Source organism: Hyalella azteca, unplaced genomic scaffold (assembly GCF_000764305.2).
Source record: "Hyalella azteca isolate HAZT.00-mixed unplaced genomic scaffold, Hazt_2.0.2 contig17590, whole genome shotgun sequence".
Classification (NCBI taxonomy): Eukaryota; Metazoa; Arthropoda; class Malacostraca; order Amphipoda; family Hyalellidae; genus Hyalella; species Hyalella azteca.
In genome coordinates, this window is record NW_025947367.1 from 183,988 (window position 1) to 210,085 (window position 26,098).

A 26,098-nucleotide genomic window follows, 5' to 3' on the forward strand; every position below is an offset into this window, starting at 1 on the left:
ATGTCTTTTTGATATCAATTTGTTCTATTCTATTAATTTCAATCACATTTATTAGACAAACGCTCTGGAATTTCACTCTAAGCTAATTGAATTTATTTTTTCGATGTGCAGGGGATCTCTGGTGTCCTGGATTGCGCTATTGTGGTGGAAGATTTCACCGCTGCATCCACGGGAGAGTTGTCAGTTTCTCGCGGCCAATACCTCGAACTTTTGGACCATCCTTCTTCATCCACGGGGCCTACATCCATATCACAGTTCTCTAAGTCCACGTCTTCATCCAACATATCTTCCAAATCAACTTCATCGAACATATCATCGAAATCCTCAACGTCTAACATATCTGCCAAATCTGGGTTCTCGCACAACTCATCATCAAACTCTTCAACGGACAATTCAAGCAAATCATCGGGAATATCATCTATGTGTAGTTCATCTTCACTCATTCACTGCCTCGCGCCCAGAGATCCTACTGAATGGGCGTTCGCTCGTCTAACCCTAACGTCATCTTCAACACCACAAAGCAACGGGGCTACCAACGCTGCCAAGAACAACAGTGATGTCGATCAGACGACAGAGGCTGCGAGTCTTGGCAAAAGTGAGGCTACCCCCGCGGGTGGGAATGCTGCGGTGAACCGTTATGTCATCGAAGAGGGATATGTTCCGCTGTCGGTGCTCAGACTCACGCGCTCTATGCTCGACATGCCCGTGACTGGTGAGTACATTTCCTTGTGTTCTTTTGACTAATATTCAGTATGAGGTCTATTGTAATATAAAGGTCTATTGTAATAAAAGGTCTATTATATATTATGTATATAATAAATGTCTATTATATATAATATAAAGTATGAGGTCTATTGTAATCTGCCTAAAACTGTGCTTTTAGGCAGATAATTAGTGCTTTTTAGCTCATTTTCTCATTTATGGAAAAAAGTGGATTCAATGTCGTTCATTTGTTTTTGTTATACTCAGTCGTTCATTTGTTTATTGATAATTATTGAGTATTTTGTAATTTTTTTATTTAGACCGTAAGACCTTTTGTTATGTGTAAGTAAATTTTTTCACCTTCGAGAATTTCATTAGTCTGAACCAGAATATTTCGTTTGCATGTTGTGTTCTCCGGCGATGCTTGAGTGGCCTATAGCAAAATTTCGATTCTGAAGGGGATTAAAAATTTCGATTCTGACTCTTTCTTGACTGAGTCATCAAGTTACTTACTTATTCTAATTCATTACTTATCCTTCACTTGGACGCAGTTTATCACTGCTGCACAGCTGTCACTGACAGCATTTTATTATTCCTCGAGTTTGGGGAGCCTGACCACGCTATTCAGCTGCCCGCCGAATTCGTTTAATTGCACACTAATCACATTGATTTCAGATAAACAATCTGGTAGAAATTAATTCTTACTGGGTTTCCCTGTTTATTATTGAAGTTTTGTTCATTTGCGTTGATTCGTGAATGAGATAAGTTAGAATATATTTAGAGGTACAATTTATGTACCCTCGAATTAAACTGATTTTAAGATTAATCTTTCTTGGATCAATAATGGCATCGGTCGCAAATGTTCAGTTATAAATTTTTAATTAATTGAATTTGGAGAAGTAGCCGACCAATTAACGTCAAATTTTCCCAATTAACCATGATCGATTGTATGGTGATTGGCGCGAAAATAATTATGCGTTATTTATAATTTTAATTTCAGAAAACTTAGGATTAATAAATCTTTGTCGGACTGCACAGAAAAAATTAAACCTAAATCCTGCACGATTATTGCGTTGAAGCATTATGCTGTTTAACAAGGGTCAAGAAATTACATAATTTAAGTTACAAGTTGAATTTATAAAATTATGTGCCTGCTATCGTCAAGCAACAAGAATAACGGTTTCAAACGTCCTCTGTATTGTCTTTCAGTATACTTTTTCTTGGAGCAATTTAATTGTTTATGTGGCTCTGTTGGCATGAATTCAATTTTTTGTTTCAAGTGAAAGAAATATTCTCAAGTTTTTCGCGCGTTTAGAGTTGAGGGTTTAATTTTTTATTTGCTGCCGATAAATTGTGGTGAAATTTGAGCATTCATGCCAAGTTACAAATTCAGCATTCAGGCCATGCTGAATATCGTGTAGTAGTTTTGAGTTCCCCAATTCTCAGCACATAACAACCTGGTAAATTTTTGATGCAACCAGGCCACGTTTCATCACACTCAATGAAATGAATGAGATTTGTCCAAATGTACTTTTTTACATTGTACTCCCTTTTGCGTACAAACGTCCTCAGGCTGCTACACTCCCCAGTTTACGTATACGTAGTTTAAGTTGAAAGTTATGTTCCCGGAGAGTGACATTCGGCGGTAGAGGGTTAAGTATAAATATTCCATGAATATTCAGTAATATTTATTTCACTTGAGGTTAAATTAGATTTCTCGCATCCTTTTTGCACATTTTAATTTTTTTCTTCTAGACCAATTATCCATTTGAGGGCGTGGCTGCCGTGAATGTTTGGCGTTTGCGTGCTAGCGAAGTCTCGTGTCGAGTCCCATTAATATTAATTCGCTATTTAATAACTACTGGCTTTCTAAAAGAATTTTCCCGATTAACTTTTAATATTAAGGCCTCAGCTATTTAATTATTGATATCGAAAAATCAGCCCAAATAAAAAACAGTTTCGTCTTAACTACGAATTCTACACACGAAATCTATGCAAAGATTGTGCTTTTCGCTTGAACTAATTTTGATGGCCATTATATTCCTTCTGTACCGTTTCTTCAATCTAGATCTTACTGCCATAGATTGTGAAGAGACATTGTCTGTTGCCTAAGTTACCCAACTCCAATTTACTTGCTTTTAGCACCTTTTTAAAAATTTGTTGTCAATAGAATTAAACGTTTTCGAACTTGACCGTATTGGTTCTGAATTTTCGTATCGATCTATTGTTAAGCATTGTTGAATTTTGTTAAAATTGCTTGCGGGAGCACCAGCTACTGGGCCTGCAGAATTATGTACCAGCTGCTGGGCCTGCAGAATTATTTATACACCAGCAGCTAAGCCTGCGGAATTAAACACCAGCTACTGGGCCTGCAGAATTATGTACCAGCTGCTGGGCCTGCAGAATGATTTATACACCAGCAGCTAAGCCTGCGGAATTAGGAACCAGCTGTTGCGTTGGCACCGTCATGCACCAGCTGGCACCATCACGCACCAGCTGGCACCATCATGCACCAGCTGGCACTTAATTTGCTGACTCATCATCTTTATTGCCCACAAAAAAAGTTCGGCGCGCCGACTGTCAGGAAACGACCTTGCGGTCACCGACTCGTTTGCTTGTTTGATTGCTGCGCTCTGACCATCCAATTGATCTTGTATTATCTTATTCCTGATCTCCCATCTTTTCTTGTAACGTTATTTATTGTCTACATTTCAATACCTACTGCGGCTGTTCAAAGGTTATTTATGTCATTGCCTAAATTCAATAGTGCGATAGTTTGAACGACATTTACGTTAATTATTATCTACATATAACTTGTGCTACAGTTTCCAGTATGTTTCCAACACTATTGATGAGTGAAGTTCTCTTTCATTTAAGATTTATTGAGGAAAGTCTACGGTATTTGTGTGTAATGGACAACTTGTCTATGGGAGAATTTTTTATAGAAGTCTACGGACTTTGACCCGATGATTTAGTTTACTTTCAACGCTATAATTATGCCTAAAACAGTGAACAATTTTTCTTCTTGCTAAAAGCTACTACGTCACTGGTTTCTGCGAACTTTTGGGGGTTGGAAAATTCAAAACTTTCTGGATATTCATTACTTTTTATGGCAATTTGATAAAATTTAATTTACATCAGGTTTCGTTGTATGATATACCGGTACTCTAACATGGCTATATATACTGTGTTTCACGGTCAAAAAGCTACTTGGTCTGTGGCATCTGCGAGCTTGTTGAGTCGAACAATTCTGGCTTTCAGGATATTAAATAGTACGTTTAAATGGAAATCTGGTTACAATGAACTTCAAAGTGACCGTACTTGTACCACCAAGTGACCATACCCAATTATACTCCAAAGTGGTTGTATTTGCATGTATTAAAATGTGACCGCACTTACTTATATCACAAAAAATGTCCGTACTTCTACTTCTAAGTGACCTTAACACGTTCACAACGCTACATTATTTGTGGCATTTGCGAGCTTGTCAAATCGAAAAATTGCGTATTTCTGGAAAAACAGTACGTTCCATATCGAAATCTGATGAATATTTCATTGCTTGTTCCGTTCTATGGTTTACTAAAAAGTTAAAATTTCACGGTCACAAAGCTACTTTGCCGTGGCATCTGCGAGCTTGTCGAGGAAGAAAATTGTGTATTTTTGGATAAACATTAGTACGTTTCTTATAGAAATCTGACTATAAATATTTTATAGCTTGTTTCGTTCTATGGTTTACTATTAAGTTAACATTTTCACGGTCACAAAGCTGCTTAGCCGTGGCTTCTGCAAGTTTGTGGATTCAGTGCCACAGCTGCCTCTGCCGATGCAGGGTGTTTGCGACGCTTTCTCTCTCTACATCGTTCCAAACTATCCATGTCGTTTCTTCTACCAAAGCCTTAATTTGTAATAATCTTACTGTCTCCTGTATTGACCTCTTGATATTCAACCCCGCTCTGTGTTGTTGCTCGGTGTCCATGTGTAGAAACACAGAGAGCCTGTGTTTGTTGTTAAAGTATTTTAGCGGCGTTTCTTTTACTGGAGAAGCTCTTGCATTCAGAAACTTCCTCTCTTCGCAGTGCCCTGTTACGAATTCGGCTCCATGCCAAAGGCGTTCACGATATCTACCGTATTTGTGATTCTTTATTCCTCCATTCATTTAGTGTAAACCACTCCATTCATTGTAAAGTACCCCAATTCTTCACCATGTAGCTCTCTATTTCATCGGTGTAAAGTACCTCAGTTTTACACTGTATAGCCTTCTATTCCGTCAGTGTAAAGTATCCCAGTTCTCCACTGTATAGAACTACTTTTTATATTCCTCCGTTAGCATCACCATCTCTCTATTGCATCACACTCTACCTTTGTATCTCATCACACTACTCTATTGCATCACGCTCTACCCTACCATCACATCACACTATTCCCCTATTGCATCACACTCTACCTTTGTATCTCATCACACTACTCCTCTATTGCATCACGCTCTACCCTTCCATTACATCACACTATTCCCCTATTGCATCACACTCTACCCTTCCATCTCATCACACTATTCCCCTATTGCATCACACCCTACCCCTCCATTACATCACACTATTCCCCTATTGCATCACACTCTACCCTTCCATCTCATCACACTACTCCTCTATTGCATCACACCCTACCCTTCCATTACATCACACTTTTCCTATATTGCGTCACACTCTACCCTTTCATTACATCACGCTATTCTTCTATTGCATCACACTCTACCCTTCCATATAATCACACTATTCCTCTATTAGATCACATTCTACCCTTCCATCTCATCACATTATTCCTCTATTGCATCACACTCTACCCTTCCATTACATCACACTTTTCCTGTATTGCGTCACACTCTACCCTTTCATTACATCACGCTATTCTTCTATTGCATCACACTCTACCCTTCCATTACATCACACTTTTCCTCTATTGCGTCACACTCTACCCTTTCATTACATCACGCTATTCTTCTATTACATCACACTCTACCCTTCCATATCATCACACTATTCCTCTATTAGATCACATTCTACCCTTCCATTACATCACTCTATTCCTTTATTGCATCACACTCTACTCTTCCATCTCATCACACTATTCCTCTATTGCATCACACTATTCCTCTATTGCATCACACTATTCCTCTATTGCATCACGCTATTCTTCTATTACATCACACTCTACCCTTCCATCTCATTACACTATTCCTCTATTAGATCACATTCTACCCTTCCATCTCATCACACTCAAATTTCTCATCGTCCTGCTGTACATTTTTCGCATAACACCGATTTAAATAGTAATATATTATTTTCTATGGTAATTAATGTTTTTACTTCTTACCTTCCATCGCTATTGTTGCTTTGTCTGTGTTTTATCCCGAACGTTTTGTCTGTGCTCCGGCCTTGGATATAAATATAGAACTTGATTATAATTTTATACGTATTGATTATAATGCCCGTAATTCCCTAGTGCTCCTTTTAGTTTAGTTGCTTCATCATACGTGGCTTATTTTTCTGCCTTATGCCGTTGTCTTCTTAGCATTTGACTGCTAGTTCTTACTTACGAAAAGCTTAAAAATGTCAATATCTCTGTGTGTTTACATGGCTCTATATTCACCACATCGACTTCTAATTGTACTATTACGTTGAATTGCAAATTATTTGCTGTTTCTTCTCATTGCATATTGGTTTCTGACTCATCAAGTTGCATGTTGGTTCTTCGAACCCATCAAATATCAGAGCTTCTGACAAATGGACTCGATCTGGCATGTATGAAAACTTGAATAAAATATAAATTAGTAATCATTAATTTAGCGTTACGACTTATAAACCGTAGTAACATTAGAAAAACGGAACATTAGAATGTTGAGGCTCACATATCGTTTACGTTTGCAGATCATAGAAGTTATACGCACCAGAATCGTAGATCTTTTGAAATAATGGTTACTAAACATTTTTGTGGATTATTTCAGATAAGCAGGAAATATTTGTAGGATTATGAGAAGACTTCATCGCTAGATGGATGAGGTTTAGACGGACAAAATATAATTTTGAGGCATAAGTTATAAATGAACTTTAATTTCTAGACCGGCACTAGTAATTAGTTGATTATTAAGGGAAGGAGACTTCGTAATTGATGACACTTTTTTATGCCTAGTTTCAATATACATCTAAAAAATGTAGCGTTATCCGTGTCATTTTCTCGTGATACATTGTGGATTTACAAACTAGTTGAGTTGGAAAAGATGAATGTGATCCTGCATCTTCTATGTATTCGAAAATCAATCGATTCAAACTCTATTTTTTTTTTTATTGAAAGGATGCCTTCTCAAGAATATCATTGTTGCGCTGTAAGATTCGAATTGTTATGAGAAGTTGGAGTTGTGCGTGGCACTTAAAAATAAACATTGATATATGTCGTGCAATTTTCCTACATACAAAAATCTTTTGTTGTTATTTGTGAATATTCTGTCGATGCGGTGTGAAATACATTCTTTTCATCCAAAAAATGCCTCCAATTTGAAAATTAAATGCATGAAAAACTCGCGTTTCGTCGAGTGAAAAATTCTCGGTAATTTTGATTGACTGTCGCTGTGGCCGGACGTTGAATTGCCATGCATTTGACACAATGAGAAATAATTGTTGGCAAGTGCAGTGTTTTCTCCGTAATTCTTCCTCTTGTTCTTGCCAACATCATCGCTACTCTTCTTCCTTCTTCACACTTCATTTCTCTTTAGATCATCTTAACTCGTATTCTTCATTTTGCGACTGCTGGAAGAAACGATACAAGTTCGACACCTGAAAACAACAGCGCACAATTTTTTGGCTCCTATTTTTCGCTCCTTCAAAGGAAAAAAATTTCTGAAATTTTAAAAGATATTGCGCACCTACCAGTTACAGAAAGGTTAGTATATTCTCGTGTTTGTATAACATGAAAAACTGTTGTACGTATCCTGATTTTGATATGACTACATCTTTTAAACCGAAATACGTGAAATAGAACCATCGTTATAGATATGATGACTCACATTAGTTTAATTGAGTGTCAGCTTGCTGTAAAAAAACACTCATGAATGCATCGGGTTATACAACGAATCAACGAGCTTCATCATTGTACGCATTTTAACCCTCTACTGACGTACGTTACTCTCCGGGAACATGCAATTATACGTAAACTATTTAGTTGAGTGTAGCAACCTGAGGACGTTTGTACACAACAGAGAACATTTTAAAGTTGTACGTGGCGGCAACCATCAGTGCTAGTCATTTTGCGCTCACTAGAACGTATCCTTTTTGGGAAGAAGGTTGTGACAATATTGCTCCGGTTACTATTATTATCAAGAATACTAATATTATATTATATTAGTAATATTAAAATACTACTAATATTGCTCTGGTTACTCATTTCAGGCGGTAGAGGTTAAGAAAAATCTCGCGTTGCGTAAATCGAGATATTGTAATCGAGGCAGATCAACAAAGCTACTTCAAATTCCTTTTTTAACTATGCTTAGTTTATACATGAGCCTTGTTTTTACAGGCACTGAAAGATGTTTGAACCTAAAAACAAAGATTATCAAGCTCCATATATCATGTTATTCTATGCACCAAGAAAATCTATGTATTATTCTACTCATATACATTAAAAAATATGTTGAGCTTCTCCACGCTGTAGCTTCCTCTACAATATAACATCTAGCTAACTGAACAAATAGAATATATTCAACGCGGTGTCATTTGCATGACTTTGTTTGTACTTGAATACCGCAGCGTCCACAGCCCCGAGTTGACTGACAATACCGCAGCGTCCACAGCCCCGAGTTGACTGACAATACCGCAGCGTCCACAGCCCCGAGTTGACTGACAATACCGCAGCGCCCACAGCCCCCGAGTTAAAATAATGAAGCAGGGTTGAATTGAAGTCGGGCCGCCGCCGCTGCTCAGAGCAGGATAGAGGCAGCGGGGGCGCAGGACAGGGGCAGGCATGTCCCTTTTTGTTGCATTAATACATAATGAATGTAATCCATGCAGCAAATCGGCCGCTTCTGGGCTTGTAATTTCAAATATTGCTTCAAACCTGCTGTCTTTTGCGTAGCCATGTCTGCTCCTGCTCGAGCCCTACTCTTCTGCTTAAATCGGCACACTCCTGCTTCGTATTTTAACTTGGAATAAATGTTTTGTATTATAAGTTTATATGGTGCGTTTATCATTAAACTATTGCCTATTTCAGATTGCGGTGCAGGCGCCGCGGGCTCCTCTTCTCCTGTCGCCAAACGCAAGCCCTTCAACAGGTCAGAATAAAATATTTTTAGCATTTAACAATATTGTAAACCTGAACAATATTGCAAATCTAGACAATATTGTAAACCTTAATATTGTAAGCCTGAACAATATTTTGAAACAATATCAAACTCAAATGCTACAGCAGCTACACGCTACAGCTGCTACACGCTACCAGTACAGCTGCTACACGCTACAGCTGCTACACACTACCGGTACAGCTGCTACACGCTACAGCTGCTACACGCTACAGCTGCTACACGCTACAGCTGCTACACGCTACCGGTACAGCTGCTACACGCTACCGGTACAGCTGCTACACGCTACCGGTACAGCTGCTACACGCTACAGCTGCTACACGCTACAGCTGCTACACGCTACAGCTGCTACACGCTACAGCTGCTACACAGCTCGCCACAACCGCCGCCTAAAGCTGAGGGGCCGGCGGTGTTGCAGCGTCCGCGACTATCGGCCCCTGCCAATGTCTTGCTCAACCCTCAACCCTTCCTCCAGCCCTCAACCCTTCCTTCAACCCTGAGCCTTTCTTCTAATTTTCAACTCTTCCTCTAACCCTCAACCCTTCCTCTAACCCTTAATTCTGTCTCTAACTGATAACCCTTCCTTTAATCCTAACTATTCTCTCTAACTCTGTGCCCTGTCTTTAACCAAGAACCGTTCATTTAACCAGGAACCCTTCCTCTAACCAAGAACCCTTCCTCTAACCAAGAACCCTTATGCTAACCCTGATTATTATCTTTAACTCTGAACCTTAAATTACTCAAATTATTACTAACAAACCCTTCCTCTAACCATGAATCCTCTATTCAAACCTGATTCCTTCATTCATTTTTGAACCCATATTTTAACCCTGAAACCTATCTTGAACCCCGAGCCTTTCTTCAAACCCATATAAGCTTTCCATTCAACCCCAAGCCTTTCATTTAACCTTGAACTCTCCATTCGACCTCGAACACTCCATTTAATCCGGAACTCTTCCTATAACCCTGAACGCTTCAGCTTACTTTCAACCGATGACTTAGCAGCCTTAAACCATAATTCTGACTTTTAGCCACGTGATCAGTTAATGCTTAAATTTAAACTTACTCTTCTTATATACCAAAACCGAACCCCAAATTTAACCCCTAGGTACTTTCTTATAAATCAGCAAACAGCATTCCCTCAATTTACCTTAAACTGCGTCACGACGCAACACAACGCAATTTCCAACGTCACGACGTAACACAATTTACATGCGTTGTAAATAAAATATCATAATCGTTGTCATTGATTAAGTCTTGTGTACTGAAGTTCACTTGAACTATTTTGTAATCTTTTTATTTAAACATTTTGCTCAAACATTCTCTTAATTTTATCAACAATTTTGCACGCGCGGTCAAATCCCTCCGACGCCACCCGTATGTAGGATACGTAGGGAGCATCTGGGCGTTAAAACGCTTTAGACGCCACAAGTGAGTCATACTTGAAATTCAAAGGGCCAGTTATAGGTCACTGTATGACACAAAAATGGACAAGTGAGTCAAAAGAGTGCATAGCTATTAAGACGCGGTTGACTCATCTAAATGGATCATCGAGACCCACCTATTTCTCTCATCATTGGGAAATTCGTCGTATGGGCCGTGAGGCCTGCGATGCTCTTCTATCATGTACCTCCATTTGTGTTATAGCTACGGAATATTCGTGAGTCTATATTCGTGAGTCTATATCCGTTAAGCGTATAATGCTTATTCAATATAAGCGTATTCAATATAATTACACGGCCAATGCTTTCACTTCCGACGAATCGCGTCTGTGAAGTGAATTGTCGATACCCGACAACGTTGATACCTGCACAACTGCAGGTATCAACGTTGGCAGGTTCCAGCGTTGACATGCGCGTCAACTTTTTTTATTGACACACGATAAGTGCGCCGATATATATTGACGTAATGTATAAAAACGACCACCTGGTAGCGCAAATGTACAAAAGGTAGGTACCGTGTTTGGGAATAATGTACAAAAGTTACTAGGTTTGGACATGATGTACAAAAGTTACCGAATAGGGACGTAGGTAATGTACAAAAGTTACCCTGTTTGGACGTAATGTACGAAAAACTACCGTGTTTGGATGAACAGCCCGTGAATATGACTGTGTGTGCCACTGCTATTAGTGCTAGTTTTTACGAGATAATTTTACTTCTAGTGTGGTGCTGCTGTTTTCAAGTTATGGTTCAAGGTGAATGTGTTTTATGTAAGAATTGCTACTGCGGTATCATATCGCGAACTTCATTAAAGGTTCAAAAACGAGTTGTCGACTATATAAGAGACGTCGCTTTTATATATGTTCATAATCAGAGAAATAGGTGAAACTTTGTCTAAATAGCGATGCACCTCTTGCTCTTGTGTTTGCCATACTGAAACAGTTTTTCCCGGAATAATGGCGTATCGGGGATACGAGCAGAAATACCGTCAATATTAGGGGTGTACAAAACTGTTTGAGTGCATGTTCGAAAACGATGATGTAGTTTTTCAGCGTCAGCTATCGCACTTCATGAAGTGAACTGCTCTTCGTCTGTAGTCTAAGGCTTTATACGTTCTGGGGCGTTCTGTTTGTTGCTTAGTGTACTCGTTTATCGCCGGGAGTATCTCATCCCTCTGTCTATTTCGGTATTTATTGTTACTAGGACGTAAGACAGTAATACGAATCGCATTAACGAATGCCAATTTATCCGTTTATCTGCAGGCGTTAGGGTTATATGAAAATATATAGGGATACTGTCAAAAAGACAGCATCGTATGCTACGAAAAGACAAAAAACATTCAGTTCTTGTGAGCGGTTTATAAATAGCTTAAAATATATAGCAAGTTCAACAAGAATTTAAAAGGAAAGAGATCGCTAAAAGGCTTCTGAAGCTGGCCTCCGGAACGTTTTCGACGAACGTTTGAATTTACATAAGTTTCCGTTTAAATTCTTTGTGACTGGTTTTAAATAATTGCGCTGTTTTGCTCTTCATTGTCCTTGTTGGCCAGTATCGGAACACTTGCAATTGTATCTTGAAGCAATCTTGTATTATGTGGAGTTATTTTGAGTCCGAATGGAATATATGCTAATACTGAATAAATAAGGTATGACAATCGATTAAAATTAAGACTTTTCATGAGCAAATTATTTTGAATTTGCTGTGACATAAAGTAGGGTTATTAAGTATTAGTTAACATTCAGACTATTCTAGAGCAATTTTTTTAAATTATAGGAAAATTCTAACTCTGGATGAGGAGGAACTGTGGGGAATGGAACCCACGCGTTTCATTTCACAAATCCGGGTCACAAGCACGTTAGCAGTACTTACTAATTTTTTTTATTTCATTCATAATAAGTAGTATGAATTCTCCGTGAAAATTTTATCAGAAGTTGGTATTAGTATTGCATTATAATGTGAATAAGGTATGTTTAAATTACATCAGAGACTGTTTGTTTCTATTTATTTGAAAAATTTTTCTGATAAGAAGTGTCTCGTCTTCAAATAGTCATTTATTTATATGCACGAAATTTCATTAAAGGTCGTTCCATATTCCGTCGGTAGGAACACGAGTAGAGTATCTTGAACTGGACGAAATTTCATTACTTTTTTACTGATAATGGAATAATTATATTATTGAATTTTGATTTCTAACACAGCCTAGCGCTCGTTTCGCGCTCATCGTCGGCCTCCCCGCCTATTCGCTGGCGCCACGACGTCTGGATTCTTGACCGTTTATTACTGTTGTATTTGATGTCGGTTTTACTGGAATTGATGGTGTGTTTTTTCAAAATAATTTATGAGTGCTTATTCGTCCCGAATATAGTAGTTGTCGGGCAATCATGTTCCAAATTATACTGAGCGGTAATTTCTATCTACAATACGACTGCGTTACCTCGAAAAAGTAGAATTCCGGTATGGTTAACCTATATAGTAGTAATATACGATCTCTGTCTTCGTCTCTCGTAATGACGTTATTATTATTTTGTGTGATGTTTACATCAGGAAGTTTGCCGTGATTTAAATATTATATTTGTTTTTACCTTTATATTTAAGTTAGAACTGCTGTGACCAGTTACAAATTTATTCCTTTATTACTGTTCTTGAACGTAAATCTCTAATATCGTACGCATAAGATACATTCGCGTTACGGTTTCTTGTTACGTTTTGTTATAGTTTCATGTACGTTAGTGTTGCGAATTTCCAGCCTCAAACAGCCTCTACAGGAATTGAAGAGGTCAAATCTTTCTTGAGCGACCCCATTCAATCGCCAAGTCTAAGTAATTGCACTGGATCATTTACTAACGACCCTCATCCATTAGCGTCGAGCTGGTCTGAGTGCGGTCGTTTTGTCCATAAGAGCCATCGTGTCCATCAATATTTTACTTCAGTCCTCACATCGATCCAATGTTGGTGATAAAAAGTCGTGCGGTTAAGAAATAACTGGTCCATTCGACGTCGCAAGGGTCGAATCTTGATGATTGTAAATATTTTTAGCGAACTTTTTGTTAGCATAGTTTTTAATTTTCTATTTCTTATGCGCGCTCCTATGGTTTACTTGTTTATCCGACTTTTAGAATGTAAAGATAATCGATAACGTATGATTATCAAATAGTTTCATGCTAGCTCAGTTGTTCGTAGCCCGCGTTAAAGCTGCCCACAATATTTCGATACAATTTTTTCATTCAGCAAATTTGCAAGAAAATTTGCTGTCGTAACTGTGGTTATCCTAAAACCTGCACGCGGACTCAAGTCAACTCAAACTCAACAAAACAGAAAGCCTTTTACAAAGATGATGATCTTTAGCGCCTGAAAATCGCTTGCCCAGTCGACCTCTTGCGGTCGAATTTTATAAACCAAAATGTCTTATATCTTTGGGATATTTATCAGATATCTCGAGAATAGCATGCCTATCGATATTTTTTATTCGACGTCATATTGAATGTTAGTGAAATTAAATTGTGCTGCTTCTGGGAAATGACTTGGTCGTGTAGAAAATCAAAGGGGTCACATGCAAAAGTTGAGTCGGAAGTTGCGTTTTATGAAACATTATTTTTCCTTCGTCATTCGTTTAGGAAATGTTACGAGAACACTTACGGCGATTTTTTTAATCGAAATTCATTAAAAATTCTGTTTTTAATTATTTTCAAAAGTTTGGTTGAAAATTCAGTTCGATGAACTTGAGCACCTCTCACGGTTCCTCTGCTGAATATGTGTGAAAATTATTGATCCCATTTTCAACTCATTTTGTATTTTTTTCGCAATAGTTAATAAATCTTAAATTTGCTGCATTCAGTGATAGCTCAATTCTGTGAAAATTGAGTATTTCTGCAGGTTTTTCTGCGTCAAGAAACTGGTAATTGTAATTTGCGTTTGCCCGAGATACGAGCGGCACCTAGAAATGATGAGACTTGGACGCGTCACATCGTCACTGGCGCTCGCTTATCGTAATTGAAAAGTCAGTTCGTAGGTGCAGTGCATTTGGCTAGCGCTTCACTTCGCCGCGTGCTGTTTGTATTTAACCCTTAAATTCACGCATTTATAGGCAAAAATTTTGAAAAATTGTTTCTGTAATTAATGATGCTACAGGTGAGATTGAAGGTTAAGTTAGTGCTCGAATGTGAGAAGTATATTTGAGTTAGTGTTCGTGTGTATTAATTCTATATGAGTTCGAATATACATACCATATATGAGCTAATGCTCGAATGTGTGAATAATATGCGAGTTAGTGCTCGAATGTGTGAATAATTTATAAGTTAGTGCTCGAATATGTGAGTTGCTCGTTCTAATTTCTGGTCCAACGCCAACTGAATTGATGTGTCGTGCCCAAATCGCGGAATTGCCGATTCTATGGAATCGGCAGCCAGTTAACCGAATGTGTAGAATCAGCATTTTTTGGCGCTGATTCTGAAAACCGGACGTTATAGTTAGAACATAAATCGACAGTTAGAGTTAGAAATGGTGAGTTCAAGTTCGGTCAAGTTCATTTATATTTAAATATTTTAAAAAATGAACTTCGCTCACTGAGATTACCCCTATTTCCTGTTGTATAAAAAAGCTGATTCCGTGCACTGATTCGGCAAACTGACTGCCGATTCCAAATAGAATCATAAATTCAGCGATTTCGGCACGACTTAAGCATCAAATAATTTCAGCAAAATTTGTAGGTTTTTTCAATATGAAGTCGTTTATTAGAAGATGTATTTCAAGTGCTCAAAATTGTATTTAGTAAATTATTTACAATTTATGAATTAGAATGTTTTAATCATATTGACTATAGGAAAGTTTGCTGCTGTGCAGATTTTCTCGAATGAAGCCTGCGTTCCAAAGGCTCGTAGATATAAAACGAATAAATTTACATTTATCATCAAAATAACTCTATTTGTGATTTTTGCCTTCAATTTTGCCGAGCGATGTTTACGCGAGAATTGTTGAATTATTTTTTATTCAGATTTTGTTCCTTTCATGGCTCGTGCCTTACACCTTATCATGTTTCATGCACAATATTGATCGTTATCCTTCTTCTATATTTATTATCGATGAAATCTTATTTCATCATCGTAATTCCACCTCTAGTTATCGTGAACATCGTAGCTCCTCTAAACATGTTGAACGTTTCTGGTGCATGTAGGCTATTTAGCGTTACTCCATATTATTTTTGATGTATAATATTAAATTTTTATGTATATTATTCTATTTTTATGTAAAATGTTATATTTTTATGTATAATATATACAATTTTCATGTAGAATATTTTATTAATAATGTAAAATATTATATTTGTATGTATAATGGACAATTTTCATGTATAATATTCTATGTTTAATGTATAATTTTTAGTTTTAATGCATAAAATTCTATTTTTTATGTATAATATTCCATTTTTAAGGTAAAATATTTAATTTTTGTGTATTATATTCTATTTTTTGTATAATATATTATTTTTAATGTATAATATTGTGTATATTGCAGATGGCTGCCGCCGCAGCTGCGCAAGCTAAGTCACCCCGGCCGCAGCAGCAGCAGCGCTGGCCCCACACAGCAGCAGCAGCAGCAGCGACCGCAGCAACAAGGATACTCGCACGCATCCCGCTCTCTGTCTAAGGTAATACAGGGTATTCACTATTCATTCATTTATTTTAAAAGCATGGGTATAATTCACTTATGTTGCTGTGTTTTTTTAGCAGTAATGATACAGTGTTATGACCTTATATTTCTGTAGGTTCTCTTATTAGTAAAAGATGCGTATCGCGTATCTTATATTACTGTGTGTTCTCCTATCAGTAATATCGGAGTGCTATGACCTTAAATTTTGTTATTTTATTTCGTATATAAATACCCTTTAATTCGTCTACTTATGATTGGTTTCTTTCGAACTATAACGTTCTCTGTCTAAGGTATTAACGGGGTATTATTCATATTACTTTCTCACCAACACCTCCAGATTATTACTTTATATTACTGTGTATTCTCTGCTCAGTAATATCTGCATGTTACTACCTTACTTAATACCTTACTCAAGCGTACTTTATCGACTTGAAGCTACAATATTTTAATCCTCGCTTTCATCACCTTTTTATTGATTTCCTTTCCAAATATTACCCAGAGTTTCATGTATTTTTATTGTTATCGTATTAGTACGGTTATTAGTATTACTATCATATTAAATTCAACTTGATCAATATTTTTTTGCCTTCATCGTCTAAGCAATATGCTCAAGTTATAACACTAAATTTCATATCATCCTTAATTCAAAAAGTTCCTGTCAGTATGTTTTGAAATTTAATATGAAATTAACTTCTTTCAAAATAATATCTCTGTATTGTGATCCATTAAATGGTTTCAGTTACTCGAATACCATTGGTGAAGACGTTAGTTAACATTTTCTCTGACGTCTCACTATATTTCCATTCATTCCTGAAGATAACCTTCGTCAATTGGAATTTATAAAATATTTTTGCTTATACATACTTCTTTTCTTTTAGGTACGTACGAATATTGTCTTGTTCTCGTTACCACCTTCTTCGTGGTGAGTACTTTTTTGTTCAAACTAAGCAGTTACATCAATAAAAAATAAATTAATTTATAAGGTAATTTAATTAATTAATGTTTGATTAGGCCAAATCGTATAAATCCTCAACATCGACAGTGGTTCTTATTTTCACAGAGTCGAAACCAAACCAGGATTTTACGCTTCACAATACGTAAAATCCGCACCATAAACCAGTTATTTCATATATACCATAAACCATATATTTCATATCGCTATTTCTTCTTTGAACTATTTTCCCCATATGTTATATGGGGAAAAACGTTTGAAACGTTTTCCCCATGAACGTAAGTCAATGTTGTTAGTTATTCCTTAATTGAGCTCTAAATTTTCCAGTCGAGTGTAGCTGCTTGGAAACTTCTGGTAAGATAACTAGAAAATACGTATCAGATTTTTGCGTCAAGGCTCCACGAACGTTATTATTTATGCGCAAAGAACATAAACTGCAGAAATTTTCATCGTAATGTCGATCCGCACAAACTACCGAAATTGTCGCCATATTACCGGGACGCACAAATTGTAGAAATTGTCACCGTATTACCAGGCCGCACAAACTGCATAAATTGTCTCCGTATTACCGATCCGCACAAACTGCAGAAGTTATCGCCGTATTACCGAGCCGCACAAACTGCAGAAATTGTCACCGTATTACCAGGCCGCACAAACTGCCGAAATTGTCACCGTATTACCGGGCCGCACAAATTGTAGGAATTGTTGCCGTATTACCGGGCCGCACAAATTGTAGGAATTGTCGCCGTATTACCAGGCCGCAACTGCCGAAATTGCCACCGTATTACCGGGCCGCACAAACTGCAGAAATTGTCACCGTATTACCAGGCCGCACAAACTGCCGAAATTGCCACCGTATTACCGGGCCGTACAAACTGCAGAAATTGTCACCGTTTTACCGATCCGCACAAACTGCCGAAATTGCCACCGTATTACCGGGCCGCACAAACTGCAGAAATTGCCACCGTATTACCGAGCCTAACAGAAGCTCTATTGTGATCGGTCCCTTTAGCTGCGCTTGATCCCACCGTCCCAGCGTAGCGTTTAAATCTCGATTTTAAGGCATCGGAATTTAGGAACTTCATTGCTTCGTCTTTTGAACATTGCTTCGTCTTTTGCTTCGTCTTTTTTATCTACATTTGAAAAATTGTTTCTATATAATGGCTTGGTATTCTTGTATTATAATAATTAACTATAATGGTTTAGCTCTATTTTTGTGACTTAAATTCGAGAATTGACCTGAGCAGATGGACTGCCTTTCAGCCTCACAAGTGCTGCGTTTAAAAGCAAGCGCTAATTTTTTTTGTTGCTCCTGCGAGTTGAAATTTTGAGCCGCAGACTGAAGCTTTTTCTGTGTCTCAGCTGGTGCATGCCCTGTGTCTCAGCTGGTGCATGCCCTGTGTCTCAGCTGGTGCATGCTCTGTGTCTCAGCTGGTGCATGCCCTGTGTCTCAGCTGGTGCATGCNTATCTCGCGTCGCAGTGAATATCTCGCGTCGCAGTGAATATCTCGCGTCGCAGTGAATATCTCGCGTCGCAGTGAATATCTCGCGTCGCAGTGAATATCTCGCGTCGCAGTGAATATCTCGCGTCGCAGTGAATATCTCGCGTCGCAGTGAATATCTCGCGTCGCAGTGAATATCTCGCGTCGCAGTGAATATCTCGCGTCGCAGTGAATATCTCGCGTCGCAGTGAATATCTCGCGTCGCAGTGAATATCTCGCGTCGCAGTGAATATCTCGCGTCGCAGTGAATATCTCGCGTCGCAGTGAATATCTCGCGTCGCAGTGAATATCTCGCGTCGCAGTGAATATCTCGCGTCGCAGTGAATATCTCGCGTCGCAGTGAATATCTCGCGTCGCAGTGAATATCTCGCGTCGCAGTGAATATCTCGCGTCGCAGTGAATATCTCGCGTCGCAGTGAATATCTCGCGTCGCAGTGAATATCTCGCGTCGCAGTGAATATCTCGCGTCGCAGTGAATATCTCGCGTCGCAGTGAATATCTCGCGTCGCAGTGAATATCTCGCGTCGCAGTGAATATCTCGCGTCGCAGTGAATATCTCGCGTCGCAGTGAATATCTCGCGTCGCAGTGAATATCTCGCGTCGCAGTGAATATCTCGCGTCGCAGTGAATATCTCGCGTCGCAGTGAATATCTCGCGTCGCAGTGAATATCTCGCGTCGCAGTGAATATCTCGCGTCGCAGTGAATATCTCGCGTCGCAGTGAATATCTCGCGTCGCAGTGAATATCTCGCGTCGCAGTGAATATCTCGCGTCGCAGTGAATATCTCGCGTCGCAGTGAATATCTCGCGTCGCAGTGAATATCTCGCGTCGCAGTGAATATCTCGCGTCGCAGTGAATATCTCGCGTCGCAGTGAATATCTCGCGTCGCAGTGAATATCTCGCGGCGCAGTGAATATCTCGCACGGCGCAGTGAATATCTCGCGGCGCAGTGAATATCTCGCGCGTCGCAGTGAATATCTCGCGGCGCAGTGAATATCTCGCGGCGCAGTGAATATCTCGCGTCGCAGTGAATATCTCGCGGCGCAGTGAATATCTCGCGGCGCAGTCAATATCTCGCGCCGTGAATAATGCAACGACGCCTCAGCTTGGGATACAGTCTCTCGAGTTTTGTTATTTCCTTCAACACTCCATATTATATTTTTCCGCGTATGAACTTTGGTGTGCATTTTTAAAATCTCTAGAATTTACGGCAAGTAACTGTCATCTTAGTAAGAGATATACATAATTTTTATATGATTTTAATGTTTCATATTGGAGTTTCGTTAAATAATTCAAATTTGCCATCTTCTCCTAAATTTTCGAATGAGAATGAGAATTCGATATAAGGATTCTATCAAAATCCCAAGTGATCGAATACGACTGCGATCGATACTCAGCAGTGACTTTTCTTGAGCGATCAAATCTTAATGCTAAAGTAACAGATAGGATATCTGTCCTGAACGTTTGGGATGTGCTACGACCTGTACGTTGAAAATAATGTAGTGAAACGAACATTCGAAATATGCTCCGACCTGAACGTTTAAAACATGCAGCAACCGGAACGTTTTCAACTTGCTATACAATATGCGCTACGGTTGCGCAGCTGGTTATAAACAGTTCGTTCTGGCCTGTTTTTCGTTGTTGTAACTAAATCTTATCCCTTTACAAACGTTGTGATGATGTTTTCACTCGGAAGGACTTTGTCCCTTTCACTGCGTCCCAAGTTCTATAATATTGTTATTTTTTTAAACTTTTCACCATGAAACTCAACATTAAACGCAACGAGTTTTTCGTTCCTTTTAATCATAATGAGATTCCTGCTCCAGTTATAATTATCACCTCTCGTTTGCGCATTCCAGTCTTATATATATAGGCTGGTTTCTTCGCTGATTTATTCGCCAGTTTTTAATTGAAGTTCTCGGCAAGGCGCAAGCTTTGTATAGTTTCCGCGTTCCGTTGAATGTGACGAGCACGGCGCCAGACACTCAGGCGGGGAATGCGTTTTGCTTTACACTTATGCTTCCTTACATTACACTTATCTGTCGTTACTTCCTTACATTACACTTAATTATCTGTCGTTACTTCCTTACATTACACTTATCTGTCGTTACTTCCGTCAAGTTCTGCATAAAGAAATGCACACTAAAAAAATTAATGGTTCATATGCAAATAGTGACACACTTAATACACGTAGCAATGGTACGTCCATCTGCAGAGCAATAAACTAGGTTAGAATGACCCACCACAAGCACGAAAAGTGCATCGCAATTTGGTCGAAGTTTCACTCAATTCTCTGAGTGAATGTTGCGATGACTAGAGTATCCATGTAGCAGATGTTACACTTTCATTATATATTGTACATCAAATTTTTCTTACACATCAACGTTTTCATTAAGAAGATTTTTAAAAGCGTATTCACCTTTCATCAGGTAAAAATGCTAATCTGATGGTAGCTGTTCATCAAAGCGATATTTTTATTACATGTTCAACGCCTTGTATATTGATTAATTAACCGACATCAATGCTATTCCTACGTAACAAGTTTATACAGTCCGTTAACGAAGAGCTAATTTTTCAAGGTCATTTTAATGCTCATCGTTGTTTCAGATTTCCGCGGTGTCGGCTCTAAAACAAACCTTGACTGCCTCATAGATTGCTCAGAATTTTATTTCTGATCATTTATTTAGGTCTTCTGTAAACAAATTCTTTATATAATTATTAAATATTCATTTTATTTGCCGGTTTTAGTTTGAGATAAATGTTATCTTTATTTAAATTTTCTAATGATTTCTGCTTTTTTAACTTATTCTTCACTTGGTGTGGCTTTATGAAGCCGTATTTAACTAATTAGAGTTAGAAGATATTTATTATGGCAAATTTAATTTTAATCAAATAATTCTCTGAGTGTTAAATATCAAAATCTTGTTTTTAAAGTAGATTAAGGTCAAGTAAGATATGTTTTGTTATCGTCTTCGAATTCATTGGGAAATCAATTTAATTACTTGATAATCAGGCCTAACCTGCAAATTACTTAATAAGTTGGAATGTATATTATAGTTTTTACATCATGTATTTATTAATGATTATATAGATGAGCTACTGGATTTCTAGCTGATTTTTTTTGTGTTGACATTGAACTTGTTTTCTGTTTACCGCACCGCTTGATATACGTGAACTACAGAGCAGTCTTCCTGTTGACATACTTTACTGTTGACATGCTTTACTGTTGACATGCTTTACTGTTGACATGCTTTACTGTTGACATGCTTTACTGTTGACATGCTTTACTGTTGACATACATTACTGTTGACATACATTAATGTCAACACATGACATGAACAGTACAAAAACTGGTCTCAATGCAACTTCCTCGTTGTGGTTACGATATCATTATAATTATTGCGGCATTCCCTCATTTTCTGCACAATTGCTTCTTGTTCTGTGAAGACTTGAAATCCAATACGTCGAGCTACAGGCTCCATAAATATGCTTTATAAAGCCGCCGCCGCCGCAAATTATTCATCAAAACTCTTGATTATATTTATAATTGACAGAATGTGAGATCTCTTCTCCATTCCCCGAGACTATAGTTGTGCAACGCTAATTGTGCAATCAGTTGGGACTTGATTAATTACTTGAGTATAATATTAATTAAATTAATCGTGTTTAAGCTGTTAAAGGAAAAATACACAAACTCGTCCATTTGCATACGAACGATTCGTGCCTTCGTATTGATAAATTAAGCAAATAAATAAATAAATACTAATAATACGAATAAAAATTGATAAGTTTATGCTTCGTTGATGAGTTTTTGAGCGACATTCACGTCGTTCCGTTGATGTCGGTCAGCATTTTGCAGGCCCGCAGCCTGACGAGCTCTGCAGGCGGCAGCTGTTGTATATATACGTCCCCTCACCTCGTCCCCCCTCACCTCGTCCCCTCACCTCGTCCCCTCACCTCGTCCCCCCTCACCTCGTCCCCTCATCAGGCACAGATCATCAAGCGCCGCCTGGACGTCGGCCAAGGTCGCTCTTATTAATTGCAGTGAAATTGTGCTCACTGCACCGCTGCACTGATATTGTGTGCTCACTGCACCGCTGCACTGATATTGTGTGCTCACTGCACCGCTGCAGTGATATTGTGTGCTCACTGCACCGCTGCACTGATATTGTGTGCTCACTGCACCGCTGCAGTGATATTGTGTGCTCACTGCACCGCTGCAGTGATATTGTGTGCTCACTGCACCGCTGCACTGATATTGTGTGCTCACTGCACCGCTGCAGTGACATTGTGTGCTCACTGCACCGCTGCACTGATATTGTGTGCTCACTGCACCGCTGCACTGATATTGTGCGATCACTGCTCCGTCACACCTCCGCTGCAGTGATATGCACTATGCAGTGTGTACCACGTTCACGTGTATACAATATTGATGCAATGACACACGCACACGCACTTAACACAACTCACACTCACACACATAACACAAGGCACACGCACGAGTCCCGGTAATGACCCGCACAGCGTGACACGCACTGCGTGTGTAGTGCCACACAAAGCTGTCATTGAGCTGTGGCTGTGTGAGGGAATGCGTGAGCTGTGGCTGTTGTGGTGGCCATGTGGCTGCTGCGCGCTTTGTTGCCTTTTGTATTATCGTTATAATATTGGAGTTATTATTATGTTATATTATCGTTATGTTAAGTCATCGTTATGTTATATTATTGTTGCGTTCCAAGTTTTAGACGTTTGACCGCGTTTTGATATATCTTGCCGTGTGCCGTGTTTGAGTGTTGAAAGACACATTCATGTTAAATTCCTTGACTTTTTATTTTACTACCATTAAGGGCGCACTTGCAGCGGCCGTCTTTAAAAAGCTCCTGCGCTGCCGCTGCTTCCCCTTTAATTCCCCCTTCTTTTAATTCCCCTTTGGTTCCCCTTCCCCAGACCTTGGGGACTTATTCGTCGATGCCATTTATTATTGAGCATTAAACGCTACACTTCCAAAATCATAACTACGAAACCTCTTATCTAGTTCAAGCCAATACGCATTTTCCTAATGCATATGATTTCTTTGGAGTATTGTTAACGAAATATAAGTTTACCTTCCCAGCTGGCATCTGCTGTTGAAATACCGTTGAATAAATGTTGTTAAATCATCGTTTAACTTGTAATCGACGTTGTTTAAACGAAATCAACTCGTAATCAACGTAGTTTCAAAGAAGTCAATTCGCATTCAACTTCGGCCTTCAACCTCGCTCGTAATTGATTGTTCGTTCTGTAGTGGACCAGAAAAAAAATTGTTCATACATGGCGATTGTAATCTTGCTTAAAAATCTCATCGTTGTAACGAAGCGGGAAATTAGGTAAATAATTCAGTAGTAATTATCTATTGCCTATCGTTGTATATGACTTTGAAATTATCTAAAGCGTAAACGTATTTCAATACTTAAGACATGATATGAAATTTTTGCCCAGAATAGTTACTACTGAAATATGTTTAAAACATATGCTTTCAATTGAGCTCTTTAATTTTAAGTCTGCTTAGCGTTGGCATAATACGAGTATATTAGTTAAAGATAAAGATTTTTCTCAAAATATTTTGCCAAGGTAAAAGACTGCCTCTGTGTATTAGTTTCTTTCATTTTATTTGTAAGCTTTTTTTTTTTGCAGCACAACAGAATATTACCATCAAATTTCTTCTCTTATTCATTTTTTATGTGGTAAAAATGGAATATTCATCAGTTTATCATGCCAAAATGGACCACTTTCTATATTTTTTTCTCGCAGCAAGCCTTAAATTGCACATTTGCTGTGTGTGGTTGAGCGCTGGCCTGTCGTGGACTGTGATGGATGTGCTAGCAAGACCGTGTCGAATCTTACTGAGCCTGCACTCGGGGAATTTTATGCGTCAATTTGTCCATATAGTGACTGACTTTCTTATCCACAGCATGAGCAGAGAGCGGATGTAACACCGATACACTCTTTTGTCAGGTCAAACTGGGTCAGGACGATCCACAAATGCGCAGAAATTGCATCGCTATTTGGACAAAGTCTTCTTATTTTCTTGAGTGTATTTGGTTGTTCTGATTCACAGCTTGTTCGTTTTTTTAATTAAATTTAGCGAGAAATGTTGCTTCGATTATTATTTTCTAATCAGGCATATGAGGCAGGTATGTGATGAATATGAAACTTAATGTTTGATAAAAAATGTTCCGGCTTTTAATCCACGTCACTGGAAATTGCTGCTAAAATCTAGCAGCTTTAACGTTCATTATTCTTCTTGGTGAATGTTATCAATTGAACACCATATCAACCTATACCAGTAATCGTATGCTGTTTTCGTGTTTGAAATTCAGTAACATCTATTCCTTGGATGGTGAACCAATAGCGTATATAAGTATTTTTCTCTCCTTGTAGGTATTTATTGGCCCAGGGATTCTCAATGAACAATATTAATATTAAAAAACAATGACGTTATCCTATAAGATATTTAAATAATTGATTTTCTACTTGAAGAATCCATAGTCAAAATTAATGACCATGTATCTTGAAATGCCGCGCGATGTTTCGCGCAATTTACAGGCGTCGAAAGCGTCCCTTGAGACGTTATTTTAGAGCACGCTTCACTGGCGATATTTATAGGCCATTCCTTCGTCAATGAATGCATCTTTTGATGGATGATATTTGGTGCTCGCTACCTCTGGGTCTCGCTTTGCCCTCAAGATTCCTGTGCATGCTTGCTTATTTACGTTGCCAGCCTGATCACTTGAATGCAAACCCTTTAACCTTTGGGCTTAGTTTTAATTTAAGTAAGGGTAACATTTTATTACGTTTTGAAGTTCAAAGACGTTAAAGTAATATTAAATTATTCTTCTTGAATTTTACAGAATGTTTTTCCTAACCAATTAGTGGCGTGCATTGGGGTGTCAAATTTTCCTGTTCACCAGAGTCGATTATATCGCAGATGCTTGAACCCCATCACCACCGAAGAGTTAATTCCCAACTGGCAAAGGACGTTAAAATTACGTTTATTACGAGTTTAATTAGTTGAAACAACGTTCAATCAATGTTAATTCAACGTCATTCGCGCGGTAGGAACGGAAATGCTATATTCCTAAGCTCACACATGTGTCTGCACTCAGAGTGACGTGTAAAACAAAGTGCTGTTCTTGACACAGGAAAATTTGCATTTAATGCTTAATTTTAACGCATAAATCTTGAAGGCTACGAATAGCAAAAAATAAAGGCAGATGCTAGATGCTAAAGGCAGATGCTAGATGCTAAAGGCTGATGCTAGATTATTAAAAAATAAAGGCAGATGCTAGCTTACATTATTTGATGATGACAATTATGTGCCATCAACTTGCGTGGTGGATGACAATTATGTGCCATCAACTTGCGTGGTGGATGACAATTATGCACCATCAACTTGCGTGGTGGATGACAATTATGCACCATCAACTTGCGTGGTGGATGACAATTATGTGCCATCAACTTGCGTGGTGGATGACA

General features: G+C 38.5%; 1 protein-coding gene across 1 annotated transcript in view; it reads left to right on the forward strand.

The window, feature by feature from the left end:
• LOC108668429 (triple functional domain protein) overlaps positions 1–26,098 on the forward strand; it is a 105,034-nt gene that overhangs the window by 27,103 nt on the left and 51,833 nt on the right. Inside the window, exons 26-28 of the mRNA XM_047885322.1 lie at positions 112–712; positions 8,959–9,019; positions 15,998–16,130. Of these exons, the coding sequence (XP_047741278.1) occupies positions 112–712; positions 8,959–9,019; positions 15,998–16,130 (795 nt within the window). The remainder of the gene's footprint in view (positions 1–111; positions 713–8,958; positions 9,020–15,997; positions 16,131–26,098) is intronic.